The sequence below is a fragment of the Athene noctua genome, chromosome 2, assembly GCF_965140245.1.
Source record: "Athene noctua chromosome 2, bAthNoc1.hap1.1, whole genome shotgun sequence".
Classification (NCBI taxonomy): domain Eukaryota; kingdom Metazoa; phylum Chordata; class Aves; order Strigiformes; family Strigidae; genus Athene; species Athene noctua.
The window spans coordinates 141,270,726-141,298,203 of NC_134038.1; the positions used below are offsets into that span (position 1 = coordinate 141,270,726).

Sequence of the window (27,478 nt, forward strand, 5' to 3'; positions counted from 1 at the left end):
TAGAGTTAGGGAATACTTTGTTATTCATGAGGAACTAAATCAATCATCACTTTCTCGTGTCATCTTGCATTGCATCAGCTTCCTTTTTCAGATTAAATATATGGGTGTAGCTCTCTATGGAGCTAGCAGTGCTGTTTGCTGGCTTGTTTTTGGGTAGTGGTTGCTCAATAATATCTTAAACATTTAGACGTTGCAGTTAATTTATGTTTATCTGTTCCCTTGCAAAGCTTGGAGTTTAAGCACTGTTGAGGTAAATGGGCATTTTTACTGCGCTGGTGTTGTACCATTATCCCTACAGTCATAATTGTAAAGATTTGCATTTTCAGTGGAGCTGGGTAAGGATTAAGAGCATGAGCAGGAGAGAGGTGGGTTGTAGAGATATGATTGAGCATAATTTGTCCTGCCAACATCCTATAATTGCTAATGATGCCTTAGAAGTAGAACTTGGGATTTTTGTTTGCAAGAATGACAATTAATTTGTTTACTGGGGGGTTGAAGGAATATTTTATGGAGTGTGAGAGCTGCCATGTAGCAAAAAATACCTTATCATTTCAAGTTTACCTTTCAGTCTGGAGCTGTATTCAGGTTTGAGCAGAAAAACTGAGTCTTTCTCCAGTGCACTGTATGATCTGCTCCGCTCTGATTTAGTTTCCCGACAGTGTAAGACTGCTACCTAAGTTAATACATTAATATTCATCGGGTAGATCAGTATTGCACTGTTGGAGCCAATAAATTTTGGTTTAGTTTAAAATCAGAGATGATATTTTATACATTATGTTAGCATACAATTTTTATTAGCATATCAGGCTGTGAAAGTGATGCATTGCAGTAAAAAGCCAAGTATTTCAAGTTAATTGCTATTCCATTAAGTAGAAGTGGTGGTTTCAGCTTAAAAGAGAGTAGAGAAATATTTGACTAATGAAAAGAGTGCTCAGAGTGATAATAACTGTTTGATGTAGTGAGGATGCCGTCTGAAAATACTCACCTCAGCGGTCAGAACTGAAGGCCCTTAGAGGCAGGTGGTGACATGGGACTAGTCCAGCCTGCAGAAGCACTTGCAGGGTCAGCCCAAGAGGCAGCAGTGCCCGCTGAAGCCCCATTGCGCTACCAAAAATAAATAAATAAACAGCCGCCAAGATAAACATTCAGCAGCAGGTTTGTCCGACCTGACCTGCTTTTTTTATCCGGAACAAGTAGTGTGAGGGAGCAGAAACCACATTAAAGCACTCGGTTGGAGGGTAGCTGGTAGATGCCAGTGTGATGCAGCAGATCGTTCCGCACCGTGCTGCCGCTGCTGGGGCTGTGCTGTGGCTGGCACGGACGTGTGGCTCTTCTCGCAGTGGCCACAGCGAGGGCAGGGAATCAAGGCAGGCTGTTTTCTTAGACCCTTTCCTTCTCTCCTGCTCAGCCTCCTGCTGTGCTTTGAGCAGCTGTGGAGCCGTCACTTTCTGGAATGTGTGACCAGGTGCAAGCGCAGCCACTGAAGCTCCTTGATTTCCTTCCACATCCACACCCTACAACTTCTTACTTCCTCCACCATGGAGGGGTTGCAGCTGAAATCAGAGTGGAGAGAGGGGATTCAGCTCCTGCTGCCTTCTGGGGAGACCTGCGTTTTGGAAATGTTTAAGAAAAGCTCCTGAGACTCCTTTTGACTATAAGGAGACAGCAGTTTTCTTCTCTACACCTCTCTTCAACAATGCTCTCAACAGCTACCACTGATTTCTGTGCCCTGTCGTAGTGCACTGCAGCACTACAGGGCTATTTGTGTTGGATTAGAAATATTTGTTCCACTGAACTTTGCACTGAAAAGTTGATTTGTTTACTTTCGTCTCCCTCTCTTTCTACCTTGCCCCTGCTTTGTGCCAGCTTAGAAGGCCACTTTTTTTTTTGAAATGTGCCTCTGTTATTTGAGACAGCAGAAGTATTTGTGGTTCATTTTATGATGATGTCTAAAGGCCAGATTTGAACTGGGATTCTGCTGCTGCACAAGGCTCAGGGCACGGTGGTTCAATCCCTAGGAAAGCTCAGAGAGGCCAGGAAAAAAACTGTGTTGTTTTTCTCTCTCTTATAGGGATGGAGAATAACACAGGGAGCATTTGGAAGAGCTAGAAATTAAACTCAGTATCTGAAGTTTCAGTACTGTCCTTTAATTGCAAACCCATCCTTTGTCATTTCTAGATGTCGGGGTGTTCCCTCCTGATATATGTCTGTGAGCTGTGTCACTGGTTTGTCTTTTGTCTAGCTGGACCTGTGAAACTCTGAATAAAAAAATCAATAAACCCACAAAGTTTATTTTGGAAGTCAGCGCAAAGAGGGAAGAAAACTTACTGATCATTCCACATACTCTTCTGTGAAAAATTCACTGAAACCTGAAGTGATTGAAAGTGGTAGTGAGTATGTGAGATGGAGTACAGAGATCTCACTTGTAAAAATAAAGACTGAATCTTAATGAGTATATAAGGTAGAGAAATCTAGTTCTATATATGTCGGTAAATGTACATGAGCATATTCAGAAAAAAAATGGACCTTTACAGCTATTAGGATATAGCCACTGGAACTAATCTGGTTTAAAATCTGATAGTATAGTATAGTACAGGTGTTTGGTCAAGGCTGCTGTGTTTTACTTTTGTTATAGGTAAAGATTCATGTTTCAGTTCTGAAGTAAGGTTATCTTCACAATATTTATCGATGAAGGAATTGGACTTGAACTGGATTTGAATTAAAAAGTGTTTGATACTGCTTCTAGCCTGGGGTTTTGGTATTTTTTTGTCTTAGAGAGGTTTTTGATAGGGTTTTTTTTCATCAGGTTAGGTATTTTTTTCAGTGATCAGCAGAATCTGTGTTCATCCAGTGCATAGTTTGAGGAGTATACTTCTGTAGTTCTGTAGGTCATTTTAATCTTTACTACTTCAGTGGTTCGTGTAAATTATGTCATAGGAGAATACTTCTGTAGATCTGGACATGGGTGCAAAAATTAAGTGCCCTTTCGGTGGCAAGAGTTCTGGGCTGTAAGGGATAAATCGGAGAGTGGCTGGCTCTGGCTACTATTGTACAGTGCATGAATAAAATTATTGTGATTGATAAACCTAAGTTCTTGATACTTCAGTGTGAAACAGAGTACGTTGCCATCAGTGGTACTGAGCTTACCGAGAGGAGCGTGGGAACCATCTGCTGTTAACACCATGACTACTGGGATTTCTGAGCTCATGATGCTCATATATAATTCTGGACAGTGCTTTGGCTGAAATAAATCACTCCCACCCTACTGAAATCAATGGAGCAATTGTAAGTTTTATAAATCAAAGTTTGGGACTCTCTGATATAAAAATTTATATTGAGTTGAAATATCATGGGGGTCTCGCTCAGTTGTAGGCTGCATTCATTTTTTACCTCCTAGGAGATGTTTCTTTAGTACTGATTATGCTACTTTATTCCCACTTACATTCACTTTTTGATAAATTCAAAGGTAGTACATATTTTGTAGCACTTTCTAAGTTAACCATGAGAGTATTTGTCACTGTTGTTCATAATACAATAAAGATAGTGATTTAAATGCAGAATAGTGGTGCAGGAATGTAGTACACCGGTCTAGGATATGCAAAAAGTAATATGCCTGCTAGGCTAACACTTTTGTACAGCAATAGGACCAGTCAGGGCACAGCTCTGAAATCCCATTTGGAACTGGTCCAAAAAGACACCTGTACTTTGAAGGACATTGCAACTTAAAGTTGAATCTGTTTTAAGAGAAATCATCTGAAGACTTTCTTCAGAGCTGGCATTGAACTATTTTGGCACCTAATCAGTTGTCTCTTCCATTGTTATAAAACCACTGGAGCATTTTCAAGGGAGCGTTTTGAGATAAGCATTTGTACAAGGCTCTCCTGCTATATTAAAAGTGCCTGCAATGCATTTCTTGGGGAGGTGTGATTTGCAGCTAATGATCAGGAAGCACCACCTCACGTTGATTTTTTGTTAGTGCTTTTGCACACAACCAGTGGGTTGTTAGATGGAAGCTTGCATTTCACAGATCCTTTTAGCCGAGGGTTATGTCATCATAAATTGTCTGCAGCAGAACTTGCCCTTCTACTGAATTTTGCTGTCTAATGGCAGCAATCATGTGCCTCAGACCTCATCAGATATACATGACTGCTCTCAAATTTGGTCTACTCATTCCCGTGGGGACTGAGTTTTGGACCCTAATGAGTGAGAAGCTGGGAGGAAATGTGGTTCTTTTAGACAATAAATTAGTTTCAGAAAAGAAGCATTCCTCTATCAAAAATGTTTACCATTTGTGGACTCTGGACCAGACTTTGCACAGCAGTGGTGTAAGTAAATTGACTGGCATCAGATAAAATGATGCACTAAAATCAAAGTACCGAGCACTAGGGTATAGACATGTCTTTGAAAAGACAGTGAAGTTAGTTTCTGTTCTCTGGTGCGCCTTAAGCAGGGAAGAATATGCTCAGAGTGAGCTGCAGTTTGCTTTTGAATAATTCACTCTTCGGTAGAAATAAATTATTACAAAACCTTGATCCAGAATAATTTTATTACTGACATGATGTGTCACTTCAATAAAAATGTAACATAAATGTATTGAGGTTGTTTTTTCTCGCGCTTTCAGGAGGAACTAAATCTCCACCATTTTTCTTAACATTTATAAGCAAAGCTTCGTAATGTAATAATAAATCAGCTGAAGTTATCCCTAATGTGTTTGTGTGATGTTCTGTGCTTCTGAAATTTTTTTGGTTTGTTTTTAACACCATCTTCTTTGGTTTTCTGGCTATCTTTCTGTTGCATTCAGATGAAACTATTCTCTTAATAGTTAGGGGAGGATGCTGTGACTGGTACTTATGACTCTGACACAGATAGCCCTCCTGTTATCCTTTTGCTTTTCCATCCCTTTTCCTTTTATCTGTTGGATGCCTGCCGCACATTATAATCACAGGCACTTTTAGGTCAGCAACTGCTGTGTTTTATTTTTAAACTGCACTTGTTAGCAGTTGGACATAACACCAAACCTGATTTTGGGTTCCAAGTGCTCCAAATAATGGGAATATAGTAATGATAATAAAATCTTTGCTTCTGACTCATTTGGAGTTCCACCTAACCTGAGTAAGCAATCAGCAGTTAGTAGGCAGATCTAAATGAAATATTATTACTCTATAAAACTGTTTAAATTTGAATAGCCTTTTATTTAAGATGCATAAGCATTTTTCCAACATTTGGTCTGTTAGGCAAAGTATATGCTGTAAAAGAAGCATTTATTGCTTGCTTGTAAAAGTAAAATATAATATTGGTAAGTTAGCTGGAAGCTTGTAGATATTCTAAAAAGATGACAAGGTAAGATAAGTGGTGGAGCTAAGCCGAAATTGCTCTGGAGGTCTTTCTGAATAGCTGTCAGTTTTGTGTTCTCCTAACACAATAATGGGCACTCCCAGGAGGTGGGAGTCTCATGGGATAATTATTCTTCTGAGGTTTAGATTGGTTTTGCTATGCCTTTTCCACAGATGGGTAAGACTGCCTTATAATTATTCTCCTCCTCTTTCAGTAGATTTTTCTAATGTAGAAATTAATAGAATTAATTCTGTGTAGATGCACTGTACTTATGTTACTTTAGTATATTAACGAATTTCAAGCAATACTGAATGCTATCAGATGGCAATAGTAAGTGTTCTGGTTAGCCTTTATCTTACAAATTGGATTTAAGTCTCACTGTGCTTGCCTTTTGAGAAGTGTTTCTTTTTAATAGTCAGGTCTATTTTCTGCTGTCATAAGCAAGCATATTTACTCTCTCAGCTGGTTTACCTTTAACTATCCTTGACAATAACAAGCGCAAGAAGTAAAAGTTTAAAATAAATATATATTTTTATAATTGTTGAATATTTTTATAGTTCCTGGTGCATGAAGCTGACACAGTAGCTCAATATCTCTCTGTAAGCATCAAATAATGTTGGTGAAATGAAGCAAAAACTTGTCAAAAACTCAGCTTCAGTTGGGGTGGCTTGTAGGGCAGCACACTGTCTCGGTCATTTGTTAAAAAGCTTTGGCATTGCCAATAAACCTGCAGACAATGAGCAACCTCAGCCTCTGGATTCTCAAGAAAATCTATATTTTGGGAGATTAGCTACTAGGATGATCTGACAAGTATATTATTGGGCCAAAACCATGGCCTTATTTATAATTAATTGACCTTACACAAAGTGTTTTAGTGGGATGAGTTAGAGGGTTTGTTCAAAATTATGGCACCTTTGTGTGTCTTTAAAAATAACTCCAAGGAAGAGGATATTTTTTTCTTACTGTACTGATTTTATGATTGAAGATCTGACAAATGAGCCTTTAAGTACTGCCTTGACTCACTTCTGAGTGTACCTGCAAGATTAAGTGGGGTATAGTGGGGTAAAAACAAATTTACTTTGTGATTTCTACAAGAGTGAAAAACAATTCCAGAAAAGTTACTGAGAAAGATTGTGCTTTCTCCTTCCTTTGTAATTTATTTATGTAAAAATAGCCACCCTAATTCTGATTATACAGAAGCAAAATCCATTTTTACATGAGAATTACCGTTTTCACTGGTTTGGTTTACTTCCCACATATAAAGAAGCTTCATGTGTTCTGAGACACTTAAATACAATATTCTTTTGTTATACCTATCTTTAAAATTTGCAGAATAGTAAATCAGGATATTAGCCAGGCTACAGTCACATTTTCCTTTATACATTACAGGTGGCTAAATTTTGTCCTCCCACTCATTGCCACTGGAGGCACTCATACATGTGTCCTGTGAGCACTGGTTTGGATTTATTTTAATTTGACGATGAAAATGTTAGAGAGACCTGGGGCTTGCCTCATGTAACATGCCATTAACCAGCGTTTCTCTAGGGATAATACAGTCAGTGTTGCAATCTGCAAAGCAAAATTGTCACCCGTGCCCAGGCACTGGGATATTTTGCACAGCCCTGTTGGTTAGTTTGATAAGACTTGTGGAAGACCTAAGTGCATTTTTAATTTTACAGTGTTTCATCCAAGGTGTTTTGCAGATATATTGATACTGTAAGAAGTCATTATCAACTGTAAAAGTGCCAGACTGTAGTAAAAAGCTCTTGGAAGAATTACAGACTTCTCCAAGGCAATTAAAATTCCTCCCATGTAAGGAAACAATACATAAACTGTATTCTTCGGAGGGGAAATAGTGCATGATAGTTTTCTAGCAATTTTAAATACTGGTAGTAACTCTTTTATTGCTGAGATTGCAGGGAGAAAAGTGTAGTTACATAGACATTTCTAAGACATAAGAATCTTGTCAGCATAAACATATTATAATGGAACTGAATTTTGAGAAGATAAACATTTCTCTATTATTTAGATCCAAATTAATAACTGCAGGAATAGCAGTACTGGGGGAACAGTTAAATGATGGGTGGAAATATAATAGAAAAGACATGTGAAGTGTTTGTCCGTTTGTACGGTATATTTGAAGAGAACGTAGGTGCCTCAGTAATAGCTGACATTGATAATCAAAACTATTTTTAAAAGAGATAAATTGAAGATCCAGAAACTCACGTCACATAAAATAAAATAATAATTCAATTGGCCTTGAGTGTAATTGACACACTTAGATGAATCTGTCCACCAAAGAATGTAATTAAAAGAAAAAAGTCATCTTTTTGTAACAGGGGAATTACACAGGTACAGTACTGCTGCTTATCCTAGGAGCCCTGATTATTCAAAGTTTTATCAGAGAGCTGTGGGAATGATTAATATGCTTTGCAGGTGGGTGGTGTTTTTCCTGTTTTTCATGCTTCAATGTATAGAAGCAAATATTGCAGCAATACTGCAGGACCTGTAAAAGAAGACAAAGAAAGGTCTACTTGTTTGCTAAACTTTTTTTTTTCTGCAGGTCATTATGCATGCTCTGGATGGCAGAGTAGTTCTCATCTGTGATGCCCAAGCCTTGAAAATGTGTTTAGGCTGCAAAGTTCAGTAAGGTCCCTAGTATGTGAGTAGCCCCTGTGGCGAGTACAGCACATTTTGTGATTTTTTTTAAGTTAGCAGTGTAAATTCTCTGAGTCACATGGCTTTGCTGAGAGGGATGAATTACAGGGTTTCCACTTGGTTCCAAGTCTGCAGTTTTGGCCTTTAAAGATACTTATATTTCTGTATCCAGAGAAGAGTGAATGTGTGGCTAGATGGGGAAGATTGAGACGATCTCTGAAAAGCAGTTGAACAGGCTCCACAGTCAACTGCAGGACTAGGACCGCCTTATACCCCTGAGTAGTCAAAAGCAAACACTTGCGCCCTTGCTTAGAGAGATGATAAAACAACACATGTCAAAAATAAGAGAGTTACCAAAAGCAATGACTTGAATTTTGCTAAAGGTTAATAAGTTTTCAGGGAATGTGCTGGCTCCTTTGACAAGACAGATAAACGGGCACCATGTCAATGTATGAGTGCATTTCTGGAATGGGAAATGTGCTGACACTACTTCAGCATAAATGCTCTAATTGAAATACTTCATGATGACCCTTTTAATGCCATTTTTTGGCATTATTGTGGTTATTTCAGTCACATACTTTTTCATATAGTGCCTGCACTGCTTTGCTGAGTCCAGAGATCATTGGCTGGAGGGTTGGGGTGTGGGTTTGTTAGGATGCAATAAGTAAATGACTGGAAATGCATTGCCACATTCTGCACAGCGATAATATTACTTCAGCAGAGCTATTCTCTTATATGCCAACTGATTATCCGGTCTTGATTTTCAGCCAGGAACTAACTGGTCATTAGTTAGAAGCTAAAGTATAACTGTGTAAGATAGGAGATCTGCTAATGTGATGTGATTTAACTTATGTCATGTGTTTATTCCTACCAAAGAAATGTCATTGTCTCAGTCAGTCAGGCAGAGCCCTGACTCTGCCATTTTAATGACTTGATACCTCTGGTTTATACATTAAAAACATGAAAATGTGAAAATAAACATGTTACATTTTGATTACGCTGACATTAGTGTTCAAATAGAGAATGGCAACAAGCATTGGGGCGCAACTTTTAATGACCAGATTAAATATAATGGCAGCTATTAATTTAAACAGATTTTTGGCAATCAAGCATGAAGGAGATATTTTGTGATTTTTTTCATTGTCTACCCTTCTAGCTTTTAGAAACAAACCTTTAATGACTTGCATGAGGAAATTCTTCATTGTTGCTCTGTGAACAAAATTATTCAAAGCACCTAAATCATGGAGGCTTTTAAATGCCATCCATGGTCAAATAGATTCAGTGTGATTCAACATTAAAAAGGATCTACCTGCCTAAGATTAGGTGGTGTGAATGCCCCTCTGCACTCTTAAATCTTACGGATTTTCCAGAAAATATCTAAAGTGTTGGGAATATTTGTATCACTTATTTAGATGCCTGTCAGATTCTTGGATTTTCTCTCTGGAAAAGTCTGTTTAATTCTATTTCTTGGGCCCCATGCAGTAGTCCTAAGAAAGACTAGTCTCCTAAAGAGACTTGTAAAACTGGAATTGTACAAATACCCTTCCCTTTTACATTCCTTATATTGCTGTTGAGAACCCTTCTTATTCCTTCTCTCCTTTTCCAAATTTTGAATAATATTTTCAACACTTATAATTCTCTTTAAATCTGTGCAGAATAGAAAGCCAGATTTTTTAATTAAATGGGATATTGCTCCAGTTGCATGGTCGTAGCTGACTGAACACCACTCACCAACAGCAGAACATGGCTCTTTAAGCTTTTGTTCTACAAGTTTAGCTGTGAATTCAAATAATTCAAATCTCCTGTGATCTCTTGCAGTAGGTCCCTAATATTATTCATTTATTTCACAGCTGTATTTTATTTGACACTTGATAATTCTTCTAAATTATTAAATTTACCTATTTCATAATCTTTCATCTGCATTTTAGTAAAACAGACATTCATTAAAAAAATTATCCATGCACTGTCTACTAGTGGAAAGATACTGGTTTGAAATCCGAAGCAAAAGCAGGAGAGGGCAAAATTTGGAAAGACTGATTTGTAGAATGGACTTAATGAGCTACCTTTACAGCAGTGGCTTCTAATAGCAAGTTTGTGGTAGGCAAAAGCAAAAGATACAAAATAGCTGTCAATTTATATTGTGGTTATTAAAAGCTTACTGTTTCAGTCTAATTGCTGTGCAAGAGAGAACTCCACCCCTTTCGTGAGCATTTTTTGACATTTAAAATTACACACTATTGCTGAAATTTTTTTTTAAAGAGAATAGCACAGTGGGAAGCACCCATCATCTGAATTAATACGCCAATTATAAACTGTGTTGCAAATAAACAGTTTGATCATTTCTGTTTCTATGCCTTATGCTGAAAGTTGAAGTGTCTCATTAAAACAAAAGCAGAAGTTTCATTCCATATTTTAGCTGTCCATGTACCGAAGACAAGAAATTTCAGTGATAAAGCTGGCAACTACCTGCTCCTCCATGGGCAACTGTGTGTTGTGAATGAAACATTAAACAGAGCTTTTGACATGCTGAAATGTTTCAACAGCTACATTGCTAATTATTAACTGCAAGAGAATTAATTTTCCTCTTCAAAGGAACAGTGACTTTTCAGGAGTTAGAGAGGTACTCATTTGACAGTATGATTATTTGCAACTTAAAAAATAATAATGTTCTTTCTCAAAGTGTAGTCAGACAAGCCTGCAAGGACAGTTGCTGTATGTAATAGAAGTAATCGAAACGCCCAAAGATATATGCCAAATGACAGTCAAACACAGAAAAAAGTGCCTATTCAAAATAGTTTGCAAAATGACTGTGATGTGACATAATTGTGTATGCATATACATTAATTGGTGAGAGGGCAAAATAAATGAAAATAGCCCTTCACCATCGACAAGATTAGCCATTAGGGGTTCAGATAAGATGAAAATGAGCTTCTGTAATTGATAAGTTTTAAACGTGAAGTGGAAATTAAATAACACAGTGATGTTTTATGTGTTGAAAAAGAACTGACCTTATCAAAGAAGCCCCCTTATTACCCTTCCACTTCAATCTCCATCCACCGATATATGCTGAGGAACACACCGCTGGAAAACAGCTTGGCAGAAAAGGACCTCGTGGTCCTGATGGACACCAAGTTGAAAATGAGCCAACAATGTACCCGTCCCTTGAAGAAGGCTGATGGTATCCTGGGCTGCATTAGGAGGGGTGTTGGCAGCAAGCCAGGGGAGGTGATCCTTCCCCTCTGCTCAGCACTGGTGAGGCCACACCTGGAGTACTGTGTCCAGTTCTGGGCTCCTCAGTACAGGGGAGACATGGACATACCAGAGAGAGGCCAACAAAAGGCCACTAAGGTGACGAAGGGACTGTGGCACCTCTCCTGTGAGGAAAGGCTGAGACAGCTGGGACTGTTCAGCCTGAGAAGAGAAGGCTCAGGGGGCTGTTACAAAGCATGTAAGTATCTGAAGGGAGGGTGCAAAGAGGACAGAGACAGGGTCTTTTCAGTGGTGCCCAGTGACAGGACCAATGGCAATGGGTACAAAAGCACAGAAGGCTCTGTCTGAACATCAGGAAACCTTTTTTCACTGTGAGGGTGACCAATCACTGACACAGGTTGCCCAGGGAGGCTGTGGAGCCTCCATCCTTGCAGATATTCAGAAGCCATCTGGACATGGTCCTGGACACCTGGCTGTAGGTGGCCCTGCTTGAGTAGGGGAGTTGGACCAGACGACCTCCTGAGGTGCCTTCCAACCTCAACCATTCTGTGATTCTGTGATGTCCTTACCCATTATAGTCAATTGTATAATATAATTCTGGCTGTATGAAGAAAATTACATGCACCTACAAACACTGTTCATCTTTCAGTTAGCCTTTTACTCAACAGTTATGTTATTAATATATATATATATAAAAATAAGAAAAATATTTGATAACATATACTAACAATGTTTTGGAAACAAAACTGTAAATATGAAAGTGTATACGGTGAAACTGTAAAAAATCTCTTTAAAGGAAATATAAAAAGGCATTAAAATACTAACAATTACTAGTCTTGGTCCTGAAAATAACAATAAAAGATGAAAAGATTAGTAACTGGACTTAATCATCCAGTGAATCATTTATCTGCACACTGCCAGTAAGCTAGTGGCTTCCAGATTGGCTCTTCCTCACACACAAGTGTCTTGCACACACCACACAGGTCATAGTTTTAAAATGAATTGTTACTGGAAAGGAAGTCTGAACTTCAGACAATGGTGGCAGAAAATCCAGGCAAAAGCAGTTCTTCCAAGGTGAACTGCAGAATATTTTTTATAATCCTTTAGTAAGGACAAAGGCAAAAAAAAAAAATCTTTTCTCCTCTTTCATAGTGTCTATGAAGGAATTAACAAAGAATGATGGTCCTGCTTTGGTAGCGGTCCTGCTACTGGTCTGCATAACTCTACTACTATAGGACTCGTTAGTACTTTTAAAAATATCTAGAACTGGAAATGTCATATAGCTACAGAATGGATATTTGTTACTGTTCCCCTTGTGATCAGAAATGCCACTTACAAGTCAGAAATACTTGATTTATGTGACATAACTTGTGATCTTTCCTATAAAACAAAGTTTTCTCTTTCCAGTGCATTACCAGTCTGGGTAGTCAGAAGCATCAAAGTTTTAGCTTAGTCGGTATCTTATTAGAACTGCTTTGGCTAGGTCAGTCCCAGTGCTGGCAGCACAAAATCACAAGCATTGGCATTACATCATCATCTTCACAGAGTACAAGGAAGCAGTAAAAAACAATTCAGTCATTCCTGAGCCTTTCACAACTACAGCCAGAAAGGTGTCACCTTTGATACAGAGCCAGGCACAGTGAAGAACAAGGTTTGAAGTCCATGGATAACTTTACTTACTGTATAATTAATATAAGCCCATTTATCAGAAATTGCTTAAGAATGGCTCTGAGTAATGTATTAACCATTTACCACCCATTGTTTACAGAAAAACTGTCTTCTGTCTTCATATTTCTTTCTTTCAAAAAAAATCTTACGTAGTTTTACTTTTTCTCTGGCTGCTTAAAGCTTTACCAACTTTTCAGTACTCCCTTTATGTCTTTTTACACTTACTCAGCTTTACAGTGCTGTATCCACTTTATGAAAATATTTTATTCCTAAGATGCTTTTCATCCTCTCTGTGAAGAGTAAAGAAAATAAAGTGAAGAACTAATCTGCTTTTCCTTACTCCCACTTTCCAATTCTACAGTATCGTTTTTGGTTTGACAGTTTTTTGTGTCAATTATGCATGCAGTGAGAAACCTTCTGGTAGCTGTAATAGTCCCCAAGAGTCAGCATTCACCACTCTTTTTGCCTCTCTGTTTAGCATACATCTAAGTTCTAATTAGTTTTTTAGGTCTAATAAATATTAACCTTCTCAACTGGTAGGTTTCAAAGCTTTTACTTAACAGTATTGTCTGTAATATTATTTGTGAAAGTGTCTCATGCTTTTTTGCCAGTTCTAGTTTCTAGTTTTTCCAGTGAGTATCCCTTAGTTTTTCTGGTCAGGTCATTTCTGATACAGTATTGGTAAGAGTTGAAATAGTAAAACCTGAACTGCACATTCTGTAATTCTTCTTCGGTGAGTCTCTAGATTCAGAAAGGTGTTATCATAGCTGGCCCTGGCACGTTTTGTAGAGTTTTGTAGGATCGATACTCATCTTATGCTTTGCATTTCTCCTGTGACAACTGCTTTCAACCTTAGCTGGCTCAGTTTCTGAATTTAGACAAGAAGTCACTGTCAGAAGTATGAACTCTTCAAGAAAACAGCAGTAAGAGAGACCCTGTCTTATCACCTAAAGAGTACCTCAGTGAAGTCTTTTTCCCATTCTGCAAATCACAGTTTTAATAGGCATTACGCTCAAAGTTTGTATTAGGAATATCATTTAATGAGAGATCAAGGTGGGGCATTTGTCATTTGTGCCAAGTCTGATTGATTGATTGATTGATTGATAGACTGTTTTTTGCTAGGGGGCTCAAGAGTGAGGTCTGTGGTCCTTGCTGAGACCATTACCACATGCAGAACTGAAGGCAGAAGCTGTGGGAATTGAGGTGTCACGTAGTAACTGAGCCAAGCACCCAAACTGTGAACCTGCTGTATTAAGTCTAGTGATGGAGAGTGGAGCACAATTTAATGAGTAGAACTACCTTATAATAAAACAGGACTAATAAAAAAAGAAGCAGAATAGAAAACTCAAAAAAGGGCAAATAGTAGTAATCCAGTCTGCTCGGGTAGGATTTATCTCATTTGAGCCCCGATTTATGAAGGTCTGAAGTTTAGTCTAATCTAGTCATCCAGGATGGGAGTCCTAAAACTGTTATCATACAAGGAGGAGAGTCAATATATTTCTCTGGTCACTCAGAAGTGGTGATTGCTGTCCTGAGGCTAATTTCCATGCTGACAGCAGTGTAGAATGGCATCTTCGGCTGTACATGGCCTATGTCGAGACAGGGGTCCAGAGGCCTCCTTCCACAAAAGGGGAAAGAGGTCTGTGTCTGGGCTCCATTACACATCGTCCTGATCCTTAAATCCAGGTTGTATTTGAACTAATGGTTCTTTATTTCCCTACAGATGGATGGCATCAAATGTCATGCATGCTAGCGTGACAATAAACAATATTAATACTATCAACTATATGGAGTTTTGTTCCCTGTGATTTAGGGATGTGTTATCAGCTGAATGGATCACAGAGGATGTTGCAGCGCCGCGTAAGGGTGAATGTGGACGCAGTGACCCGTGCTTTTCCTCTGAGTATGCTGCCCTTAAGAATTATTTTAGCTGTTGAGGAATGGTTTTGTCCACTCTTTCCTGGGCTGACAGATTCATAACTGTGATGAATCTAATATAATTATCAGGAGTTTTGTTTTATGACTATCTCCTGGATGATTGTTCTCCACCTAGGCTTCAGTGTTTCCACACCATCAGTCTGTCTCGAGCTAATGAAGCACTTTATGGCCACTTGTAGATCAGCTTTCACTGTTCAATTTACTGTGCTCTTTCTAATTAATTTGTTAGGCTAAAGCAACAGCTGATACTCATTGGTTTTTCATTGTTTCTCCCACTATTATTTTCTTTTCTGAATTCACAAGTATAGATAATCAGATATTTGCATTGTCTCATATTTCTCCTATTGGAAAAATACATAAAGTGAACAAGCAAATTCAGAAATTCTCTTGCAGTAGTGCAGAAGTATGACAGAGGAATTTAATACACAATATTATGGTGTTATGGTAAACTATATGTGGAGCAACAGATGTATAGAAAAAAAAAAGTAATGTATTACCATTATAATGTGAGAGGAGAAAAAATTAGCTCTTGCATGAATAAATTTCACCAGTCTCACAAATGGCTTCATATAATTTAAAATAATCCTTCTGTATAATGAAGTTGCAAGCTAATTACTCTTGGATTACCCACAGCATGGTATAACTCTGTCAGTCTGGGAGCATTTTGAATTTTGCCAAAGTTGTGAAGTGGATACAGTTGAAACTGGAATTGAATGGGTTTCCCAATCAATGTATCTGCAAATTGTTGCAGGGTATTATTCCAGGCACTAACTGTGATCATTGCTAGATTTATCCTTTTTTAAAACAATAGAGTTTAAAGTGGCAGATGGTAGTTAATGATTAATGTTCCTAGTAAACAAACTTTTGCCAGGATATATTTCAAGTGGTTGTGTGTATATAAATAGACAAGGAGCATGAGCTATGCAACTATAATTGAATTACATTAGCATAACTTAAGTAGAAGTTTAGTAAATACCAAACACCTTAATTATCTTGCACAGTATTAGGAGGTTAATGACATACCCCTGCAAATGACTCTTCAAAGTGTTTAGCAACATGGCAGTTCAGAGCTAGTACCCGGTACCCCACCCTTTGTGACTGGTATATAGTAATTTATCTAACTCCTACTGCTCAAGCTTGGCCTCTGCTGGGGTTTCTGGAGGTTGAAGCAACAGCCTTTCTTGCAGGCGCTGGAAACCTCCCTGTGGAGTGGGACCGTACACTCGCTGTGCCCTCCAGTTGCGCCTGTCTGCCTCCCACCCTGGAGAGCCCTTTGCTTGCTGGGTTCTTAACATGCGGTGGAGGAGGAGGGGGCTGTGTGTTAGCTCAGGCTCTACAAACTTACACTTTGTTTATATATATATATATATATATATATATATATAAAAGTATATATGTATATAGTACATATAATTAATTATTTATTTATATATAAAGACATATAGTACATATATGTAAGTACAAGTTTATGTATATATAAGTATACTCAGAAGCTCTGTTCCCTCTGGCAAAAATTTGCCCAGCAGCATTGTAACTCTGGCACTAACAGAAGAACCAACTCTTTTTGTGACCCTTCAGTCAATCAATAATTATCTGCTTCCAATTGCAGGTTTTGCAGTCTTCCCTTTTTCTAACTTATTATTATTGCTGATGCAGTTTCTGCAAAATATGACAGTTACGTATTCTAGCGGGTTCAAGAAGTGTAATTGAATCTCTGTGCATTGGAGTCCAACCTGTATCTTTTTAGCTAAGGCGTGTGTTATTCGTTGATGGTCGTTCTAAAATCTTAATAGTGGGGTTATAAGTCTGGTTGAAAACCAGTAGTGATTTGTTGGTTTATCATGCCAAGTAAAATGAATTAATAATGTAGTTACCAGTCTAGTTAATTATTTTAAAAATACTGGTGAGTCAGGAAATGATATGCAAATTGGTAATAAATTAATTCCTGTTACATTTGAATGATTTGGAAAAAGCACATTGGATCCACAAGTGGTTGAAATTTATATTCTTCTCTCACATAAGAAACTGTACTGTAAATGAGCTAGCATCTCTCTTGGGAAAGAAATGTGAATTTTGCTGACAAGCTGAGGTCTCTCGGCAGAAAAATGCGTGCTGACAGTTTGACCCAGTGGCCAATTGACTGATTTCTTTCCCCCTCTTTACTTCTATTCCAGATGCTGAAGAATACCAGCCTCCAATATGGAAATCATACTGTGAGTATACAAGAAATTTGAATAATCTTAGTACCTTACCAAGGTGTCCCTCTTAGGTCTTTTCCTTTCCTTGTTTAGAAAAAAGATATAAATGCACTAGGTGCTTGTAGAAGTTACTGTATGGGACAGCAATGAAATCTGAAGTTTTCTGGTTGTCCATGGAGCAAGTGCAGCAGGGTTATGAGTGCCAGACTCTTCTGGGTTGCCTTAAAAGTGTGCAAATCCTGTATTTCATGGTTTCTCTGCTGAGATTCTCAGGAAGAATTCCAGAGGTAATGCTTCACATGTTTACTAAAGGTCAGGCTTGAGTATACTTGTCTTTTTATATGGGTCACCAAATCACTTTAAGATAATAATATTTTTGATCCTTAGCAATAGAAGATGATTTTTGAAGTGGTGGTTTAGAAGTTGGAGACACCATTATCAGTTCTTTGAACCTTCCTGTCTGCCTTTAGAAAAATCATTTACATAGAGTGCAGTGCAGAAGTGCATATTTTATGCTCTTTTTGCTTTGTTCCAAATATATTTTCTAATGAAGTAGCACAGGTCTAAGACAAAATATTGGCTTTAAAAACCCTTATTAAAGATGGCCTTTTTATTTTAAACCCTTACTGGAACTTTAATGAAAATGTAGCTTTGGGTATGGACAGAGGGGTTTTTGCTGTTTTCAGATGCAGAACTATCCTAAGCAAAAGTTGTCTCTTTTATTGTGGCAACTTTAAGTTCAGTGCAGTGCCATTACCAAAATGGAACTACAAAAAGACAAGGATCACAGTACTTACATGCATGTACATGTATAATTTTAAAGACTGGAATAAACTTGTTGACTTCACTTATATGCACATTAAACTACCTTGCTGACTTCAAAGACATCACTTCTGTGTTACCCAAGAATGACATTCCGCCTCAGAATGGACTGGGATTTTTTCAACCAAAATTTGAATATGCCATTAAATTACAAAAATTGCTTCTCAGAACACTGTTTTCTAGAGACTCTTGTTTGTTTGTTGCAATATTTTAAATGTGCAAGAAAAACTTCTTTAAAAGTCGGCAAAAGTGTATTGATTTGAGTTGGACCATTCCAGCGTTCTTTGCTGGGTACTTGGAAAGAAGCAGACACTTGAGCAAGTTTTTTAGAAGAGGAACCTGGCTTACTCGAAATCAATGGAAAATCTTCCGTTGACTCTGATGAGACCAGAGTTTGAAATGACAGATGTTTTCTTTTTTTTTTTTTTTCAGGAAGTTTTCATTAAAAGGTCAGGGAATAAGCACATGCCTTTACTTACCTTTTCTTAGTTGCCCCACTGGTGCAGCAGACATATCACTGCGTGCAGTGAAAAAGTTTGGTTACTTTTGCCTGATAGTTCACACATAGTCCAAGGAAACTTCTTTAAAATTAAAAAAAAACCAGAATGAACTAAATGTATATCAATATATAATTTCCTATTCGTATAATAATAGGATGCCAATATTGTGGTAATGATGGAGTCACGGCCTCAGCATCTGAACCCCATGCATGAATGACCTTGGAAAAAGTTACACAGATCCAAAACGCAGAAAATAGTTTGAGGTTACAGAGGTTTACTGCTGAGACTGCTTAGCCGCAACCATACGTCTTTCGTTGTAATGTTAGATAATGTATGTTTCTTTACACTGCCAGAAAAATCCCAATCTGGTAAATTAATTATAGAGGTTATGTCCAATGATGGCATTAGTCTACTGTCCTGTCTCATCACAGTTTTAAGTTGTATATATATTTCCCTCTTGGCAGTTTGTGTTTATTGCCTATTTAACAATTGTTTTCAGTGTATTTTAGGTAGTAATTTTTGAAGTTTGCTAACAGACTATTAAGATACTTTGCATACAGTTTTGATTTCATTTTTAAGTCCTGGGTAGATTTAGGTGCACTGTGTTGCCTTTTATTGACATCATGATCAAGGCTTCAATCCTCCTAGCTTCTCAACAAAGGCAGATTTTCCTGTTTATGTGTGTAAGGTATTCAAATAAACAGTACTGCACATATCCATGGGAAGACGCCAATCAAAGTGAAACAGCTTTCAGAATCTGAGCCTTACTCTTTGGCATAAGGTACATGCTTGTTTCAGCTGTATTTGGAAAAGATGGACACTTCTAGTGCAGAAGATCCTCACTTTCTTATGAAGAATTATTAGAAAGTACATAGATTTCACAGATTACAAGGTTTTTCAGATTTTTCTCGTAGCCCTGGGACACAGAGAGTAGAAGAATTGGCAAGAATAATTTTGTATTACCAGGAAGGGTCTGGGGAAAAAGTCTGGAAAGTTACTAGCAGCCAGCAGTCTCTAGGCAGTGGATTTGATTGCATTTATACCTGAGTTACAGATCAACAAATAAATACCCATAACAGATTTCTTTTTTATGTTAGGAATATTATACAAAATGGCATTTTGCCTTTTTACCATCACTGTGGTGGGAAAGAAAGGAAGATAAGACTCACAGACATGTGAGTTGGGAGGGACTTCTGGGGTGAGCTCATCTGGCTTCCCACTTGAAGGATGACTGTTGTCAGCTCTAGAGCTGAGCAGCCATGGCTTTATCTAGCTGAGTCACGAAAACTGTCAGGGTTGGAGCCTCTGCCACCTTTGTGGGTAACCTGCTGCAGTGCTGCACTGCCCTCTTGGAGCTGAACTGATGATCTTACCTGCTTCGTATGATGAGTAGGCAATTTGACTGCTGGAACACCATAGTCACTTTTGACTTCCAGTACAGCAGATGAGTTTTGAAAAGATACAAACCCATTCTTTTTCTCCTTTTACCACTGTTGTGATTGTCATGTGCTAAGTAAGTCTGATGGCAATGCCATTTCCATGTTTATTTGCGCTATTTAAGATCAGTATACTGATGTGAAGCAACGTGGCAAGGCATGGAGCATCAGCTGATGCCATGCTTCAGCTCCTCATGAAATTTCCCTGCCTTCTGCCCTTCATCAAATAATAAGCGCGGTGTCTGAGACTCAGTTTTGTTAGAAATTAAGGCTTTATTTCAGCCAGGCACTTAGGTTCCTAATTAAGCATGTGAGTAATCCCACAGAAATAGGACAGCTTGTATTGTTCAAGCTCGGCACATGGATAAAGGCCTGACTGAGATGAGGCCGAGGAGGTAAAACTAAGGAACTCTATGAAACATTCTCAGAGAGAAGACAGTATGTTTCTTTGCTGCTTTGTAAAAGCGATGATAGGAATTTTTTCTCTCTGCTGGAGCATCACTGAACACTAGTCATAGGTGAGTTAAAGGAGAAAGCTTGAGTTCCTGGCACACTGTGGAATGGAAAAAAGTATGAGGAAAATGGTGATAGTCCTTCTTGCCTAGCAGAAAAGGAGTAAGTGTTGGTTTTTTTATGTTATCTCTTTGTTTCTTAGACACCTCAGGTTTTGGAATTAAACAGTTTTTTCTAAAATATATTGTAGACTTTCCCCTATTCATACCATGAGACAAGACTTGTCCTCTAGCAGGAATAAAACAGAGAGATTCTAACTAGTTACTTTACATCTCAAAGAAATGTTCCCCTATAAATTCAATAATAAATTGAAGTTTTGTTAACTTTGTAAGTTCCCAGGTGATTATGTTACTATGAATGCTGGCAAGCTATCTGAATTACGAAACTGATAAAAATGTTCAAGGGCCAATTAAAAGCTACTGCATTTTTCTATTGCAGAGAGTGTATTATTACCGTTCATTTTGTTTGCGTCTGATGCTGAACAAAAAGCTACTCTCAGTCTCATGCTGTTCTCTAAGCAGTAACAACACATTTTCTTTTTTCATGCAGTTGACTTTTTGTAAGGTTAATTTTCTCAGGGCTAAAATAATAATGCATCATTATGTTCATCTGTTTTACGATCACAGTGTCTACTCTGCCTGTCAGTTCTAAATGCTGGTCAGATGTCGATAACTGCTTACCACTGTATTAAATAAGTGTGTTTTTGTATTATTTCAGTTAGCCATGTCCTTATACATTTGATTCTGTTTTAAGATTTTCAGAGGTGGAGAGGGGAAGATGAGGCAGAAAGGCAAGGCTTATTTGTAATTCGAGCAAGTGAGGGCATGTGTTTTCTGAACTTCTGACCATTCTGTGGACTCTGCTGGGGTCTCAGCAATGTCAGCCAGAGTGTGATTGTCCAGTGCTTTGGAAAAAGTATGTAATGAAGTCGGACAGAGCTGCAGGATGTTCAGCACTTCTGAAAATGAGGTCACATAATGAGGTGTCTACGCTCATTGGAACTTAGCTGTAGGGCACATTTTTCTCAAGTCACCTTAGCCATAATATTGCACTTTTGTTCATAGACCATTAGCAGGCTTTCATACAGCAATCATTTGAAGCAGAAACGGGAGAGAACCTTTCTAGAGAACACAGCTTTGGTAGGGTCACACTTGTTTTGCTGCTTAATACTTTAGTCTGTGAGATAGTACCTTTTCCCAGTTTTTCACTTAACTGCACTTTCACTGCTGTTTTACCTCCTCTACCCTTGCCTTGCTATGTGTCTTTTCTGGGTGTCCCTAGCAGCTGTGTGCCTATCTGTCTCTTCTTTGTTGTTTGTCTCCTGCTGAACTGCTTGGCGTCCCTTACCACAATGCCACTGGTGGTTCTCAGTCCTTTCTTTCTGTTCCAGATCTCTCTTCTCTCCCTCTGATGGTTTTGCATCTCTCTCCAGTAGTTCCACTGAATTGTCTTACTGTCAGTTTAATTTCTTTCAATTTAAAAGTAATATGGCCACATCTGAATTCTTTATCTTTCCCAGGAAACCATTTCCCATTAGTGACGTTTTCTGTGATTACCACCATTCATGACCTCAATCATGCTTGTTATGTGGGTACATTTTCTCATCCTGCACATTTAAGGCAGTATAGCAGTATTATTGTTGTTATTAATATTAGTGATAATTTATTTGTACAGTAATAATTTTACTACATTTCCCTCTGATGTATTTCTAAATCAGATATCTTTCTCAGGTCAGATTATTGTGCAGATTATTTACCCATGCCTCTGTGAGAAAGATAGCAACCTTTTCCAGTCTATTCAAAATACAGTTCTTACGATGATTTTTCTTCCTTGCATTCATCACGAATCCATGCACTGATTCATCCCGCTGCATCCTATCAGCATCCAGTTTTTTGTGTTTGCTTTCAAGTCTTTCATATATCGGCCCTCACCTGTTAGTCATTTCTTCCTTTGTTTTGTGAAATGCTGACTCTTCTTCCCACCCTTGCGTCTCCAGTGCTATCAGCCTCAGAGATCCTTTTGGCCATTTTAAAGAATCCTTTGCTTTTCTCATTTTGGATAAATGCAGCACAACACAAGATAGGCTTCCTATGTGTTCTTCAGACCAACTTGGTTTATACCACAGCTATCAAGGTTATCTTAGAAACAGCTCCACTAGCTTAGTTTGCTATGTCAATTAATATTTAACAGGTTTGATTATTGAAAAATAGAATTTTTATGAAGTATGATTTTTCAATTAAAACTGAAATTAATAAATTGAGGAAATAGAAATTTAAATGGAAAGCAATCATATTCTTTCAGTATTTTGAATCCTTAGAGTTCCTTCTCTCTAATGAAAATGTATGGGGGAAGAAAAAAGTTACTATTCCTCTTGGTTATGTTTAGTATTAAGTATCAGTAACTTGCTAAATCAGTGGTTATGCTGATTTCACACATTAAGAAATGGACTCTAAAATCATGATATCGGGCTTCAGAATAATCAGCGTTTTAAAAAACTATCCGATTTTGGAAGCAAAATTTTCATGCTTTGCTTGGCAATTCTTTTGGATACACAATCCATTTGGTCACAAAAGAGTAAAAGGAAGACTTTGAATCTTAATCAGACAATTGTAAGAGGTAAGAAAGACCGCAAGTTAGCATGAGTCTGGTGCAAAAGTAGTGGGAGATCTGGCAGTGCTGAGTGATGTGGGTTAAATCCAAAGCCTTAGTACTCTGAGCTGGATCACGTCCATATGCATTAAAACTAGTGGGGAATATAAAAAATCATGAACTCTCTTTCTGTGCCCCTACAAGGGATCAGGGGTGAAGGTTGGGGTGGGAAAAGGAAACGTTATGTTTTTTTCCACTTTGACATTAGCAGAGAACAGAAGCCCCCAAAGCTTTCACATCCCCTGAGTGACAAACTTGAATGCAAGCTGAGGACTTCCCCACATCTCAGATTTCATCTCTCCTAGCCCTATTTAAAGAGAAGTGCAGAATATGGGAGAAAGTGCTGAAGAGTAACACCTACCATTTCAATTTCTGCAACAGGGCTTCTGTGTTTATCAAACCAACAGGCATTATATTCCTCCTATAATCTGCCACCTTTCAGGGCATAATCCTGAGCTTCACAAGCATTATGAAGAGCCCTGTCCTAGAAACTTGGTCTTAAAAAAATTCATAGACACAACATGATCTTTCCAAATACAAGAAGGTCAGCATACAGAAGGCCTTTCTCGAGGGACATAATCCAAACCTCTGAGATTTTTACTGGAGTCACAGAGAGACAGTCTGTCTGCACTGGAATTGATTACTGTCATTGCATGTCAGCTTTTTCTCACGGCTCTGGAGTGGAAAGGAAGGAGAAGATCTCATTAAATACATGCAGTGAAGAGTCTGGGGGCCAGGGTTCAGTGACTACCCCTAGCCTCAGGTCTCTCTCCTTCAGCCCTAAGAAGATTCGCAAAATTGATCCAGGGCCATTTGAATAGGGCGTAATTGCTCTGAAAGGAATGTTTGCTTGATTGTCAGTAATTGCTAGCAAATCTTGAAATAAATTATGAGACTGTGGTGAACCCTTTCAAACGTGTTGAACTTTTTCTTGGCCTATCCGAAAAACACGGGTGTTTACTGGTAAGCAGTGTGTTCTTGAGTTACAGCATGGTATATGCAAAAGTGAGATTTTATCCTGAGATGCACCTAATTAATCTTTCTGGTTAGTCTTCCCTGGTGTAAAAATGTAATAACAAGTACAAAAGGAGGTAATACTTCTGAAAGTCAAACCAGTGATTATTTTAGTTAGTTTGCAGGTCAACAACTAATTTTCATATAAATTATGTAGATACACTGAAATACCTCTGTTTGCTGTCCTTTTCTTTACATTTGCATTTTTCTCTGCAGCCTCTGGCTAAAAAGACTCATCTGAATAAAAGTTTGTGTATGTTGCCGTCTTCTAATGATCTGTACATTTCTGTGTTTGACAGTGTATCAATTGCAACAAGAGGCACCACGTCCCAAGAGAATTATCTGTCCTCGGGAGGTCAGTTCTTCTTTCTCTCTACCTTGTTAAATCTGATTAATTATCAACAGCATATGATTACCAAAAACTATTTCGTACAGTCTGCAGGTAGTATTTTCTTTAATTTTTCTAAGCTATCATTCTGTATAATAATTTTTCTTAAGGTTGATTAATTAAAGCAGATTAATATTTTCTAATTAGGCATGGAGGCCTCATTCTATGACTAGAAGCCCCTTCATTAGACAAATGCTCATTAATCATTGCTTAGTGTGCTTTTCTGTATACTACCTAAAGCGTTGTTTTTCCATGTCATAATGAAGGTGTATTTTATTCCTTCATCTGCATATTAACATCTGCGTGATACTTCCAACGTGATACAGGCAGCTCCAGTTTAGTGAATGCATTCTGCCAAGGATTATGTTCAAGTTAAAATACTGAAGTGATAGCCAGAGAGCTCAGTTCTGTCACAGAAAATTTAAAGATTATAGGATATTTAGAAATGTACAGGGCTGCAGATTTGGCTGAGTCATCTTGTCTCCTTTTTTTTTTTTTTCTGTATTTCTCCATTTCTACTTAGTTAAATATGTCCGTTCCTCAACCTGTATTGCATAATAATAATGTAAAACATATGTAGATGTCCCTGCTCAATCAATAAAATTGTGATAGCTTTATCTTCTATGTCCGGGACAAATTTTCTTCAAATAGACATGTAATACTAATAATATACTAAACGCATGAAGTGATTGCATGAGGTATAAACGATGATGTGAAAGAAGATAGAAACTGCGGTTCATCAGCGTGATGTATAGCTCTACTCAAACATCATCCTGAGCTCTGACTTGCTTCCCACACTGTATACCCCTTGAAGTAGAGACCTGGTAGAGCGTCTGTCAAGTATTAACAGATACAGTCTCAAAAAAAGTTTGTGTGGGCAGGAGGTTTTGTATCAAGGCACAGGTATTTGCCCAGGGTTGTGAAGAAGATCCACTGCAAATCCTGAGTCCACCCAGTACCTTAACTAAAATGCCATTGCATTTTTTTCTCAAGTGCCATCTACCAGTTGTTTCAGGGCAGGGAGAGCAGGATCTTAGCCTCAGACTGGAAGTCTTCAAGCTCTGTCAGTTCGGGATGGTCCCAAGACATTTACACAGGATGCTAAGAAGGGCAAGCAAAACACCAGAGTGGGCGAACTCTCGTGTCATCCTTTCTCCCTGTCAAAGACAAAGCTTGGGGAGAAATAAAACACTGCAGCCCTGTGAGACTTCAGTGCACATGTGCTGGAGGGTTTTAACAAGAGCTTCTCTGAAATTCTTGCACAAACAAATGACAGGTAGGTCTCCGTGGCTGGTATTCTCTAAAGGAGAGGACATTAAGTTTTTTACTAAATTAATATTACATAACAGGTATTAAACTAGTAGTGGCATAGTTGAAAATTTACTTCCAGTATGGCCTTAGAGGAATTTCTCGCTTTGTATGAGATGATAGTTTATCTAATATTTATTTATCTTTTCCATACTTTGAGAAAGAACTTAGGAAAATCTGATTAATAAGCATTGAATGTTTAGGAACCTTTGACCACAATTTGAAGTTGTCTTTGTGGAGATATAAGTGACTTGGTCGAATAAGTTTAATCCAAAAATTTATTATGGCAATTCAAATTAAAGAATTTTTTCGCTTGCCTCCTATGAGTGAAAATTTGAATCAAGGTAAAATGTGCTTTTAAAGTGGAGTAGAAATTGTATTCTTGTTCTAGAAACAGGATTATCTACGCAGGTGGAGTAAATGTGTAGCTATGAACTCCTTACCAGTGTGCTGTATTGAACTTATTTCCTGAGACTCAAGAACATGTTATGTACAAGCGGAGTTGTCCTTTGCTCCCTTTGCCTGATGTTTAAAGGCCATACATATTTAATGCCCATTCAGGTCACTTCCAAAGATTTGCAGAAAGAAGATCATATTATATTGACAAATTAATATGTAATTGGCAAAGTGGTACATAACAAAAAAGTATCTGATTCACATAGTCTGGGTTTGGTTCTGACTAATGGCTCACTTCATGGACTGGAGAGCGTCCTGTTTTGATTTTTTTTTTATTCAGTTAAACAGCTGAAAATAAGAGACTTTATTCAGGGGTAGGTATATATAACAGTATGAATTCCCACAGATGTGATCTTTGGTTGACTTCTTGTTACTTGGATTTTGAATCTTTGTGTAGCTCAACTGTATGTGTTCACAACCGTATTGCTAGAAACAGATTTTCTGACCCAAGAGCAGAAGCCACTACGACACTGATGATGTGCTTTATTTTTACGTTTTACATATAGTTGGGGAGGTGGGGGTCCTGATACCTAGATTGCTCCTTGTTGTTCATATTATCAGTTTTATATGAAGTAGAATTACATACTGGTTTCATAGAGCATCACAGATTATTTCAGAGAGAAAATTCAGCACTATGTTCCTATGGCACCTATTAGCTTTTCCTTAGCACACAGACTGTGAGGGGGGGTGTTTTGGGGTTGTTTTTCTTGATTCTGGTTTGACTTCAGTGTAATCTGATGATTGTATAGGCTTGCCTCACTAAAGATGGTGTCTTATTAACCCTAAATTTCTGTAAGTTACGTATAAAGATCTCAAAATCTGGTTGTGTGTTATGTATATTAATTGGCAATACGATACTTATTTAGTATGCAACATGATGCTTATCCAACTCCTGGAGAGCAGGTGTCAGCAGGATGTGTGACTGACAGGGGAAAGAATTATCTCTTCGTGTGCATATCATAGGAACTGGACTTTGTTGATGGTGTTCTTTTGTGTAATTTAGGATTCAGACTGCTTCAGACAAATGTAAAAATTGCAGATAATTTTAAATCCTTCCTGCTTATGGGAAGAAGCCTTTAGTTCGTAATTGCCAAATTCTGCACTGTTCGCAGGGAAACTGAAGGATCTGCTGCAAACAAAATCTGTAACCAACAACTTGTCAAGGGTTGAAGTTTTGGTTTTTTGCTCTCACCACATGTCATTTTCATCATTCCTCCATCTTTTCCATTGCCATTTTCCATAATCTCCATATTCATTTGCTCTTCCATTACCTCTGTTACTCCATAGTCACAGGGGGTTTAGCCTCAGATCTCTGCAGTTCTGCCATCTCATTTGTGGGGATTTATTGAATAACTACGCTGTGGACAACAGAAATCACCTCTCCTG

General features: G+C 38.1%; 1 protein-coding gene across 1 annotated transcript in view; it reads left to right on the top strand.

The window, feature by feature from the left end:
• The window catches only part of CHN2 (chimerin 2), a 163,382-nt gene that overhangs the window by 49,216 nt on the left and 86,688 nt on the right, over positions 1-27,478 (top strand). Inside the window, exons 2-3 of the mRNA XM_074900457.1 lie at positions 16,983-17,021; positions 24,240-24,295. Coding sequence (XP_074756558.1) covers positions 16,983-17,021; positions 24,240-24,295 — 95 coding nt within the window. The remainder of the gene's footprint in view (positions 1-16,982; positions 17,022-24,239; positions 24,296-27,478) is intronic.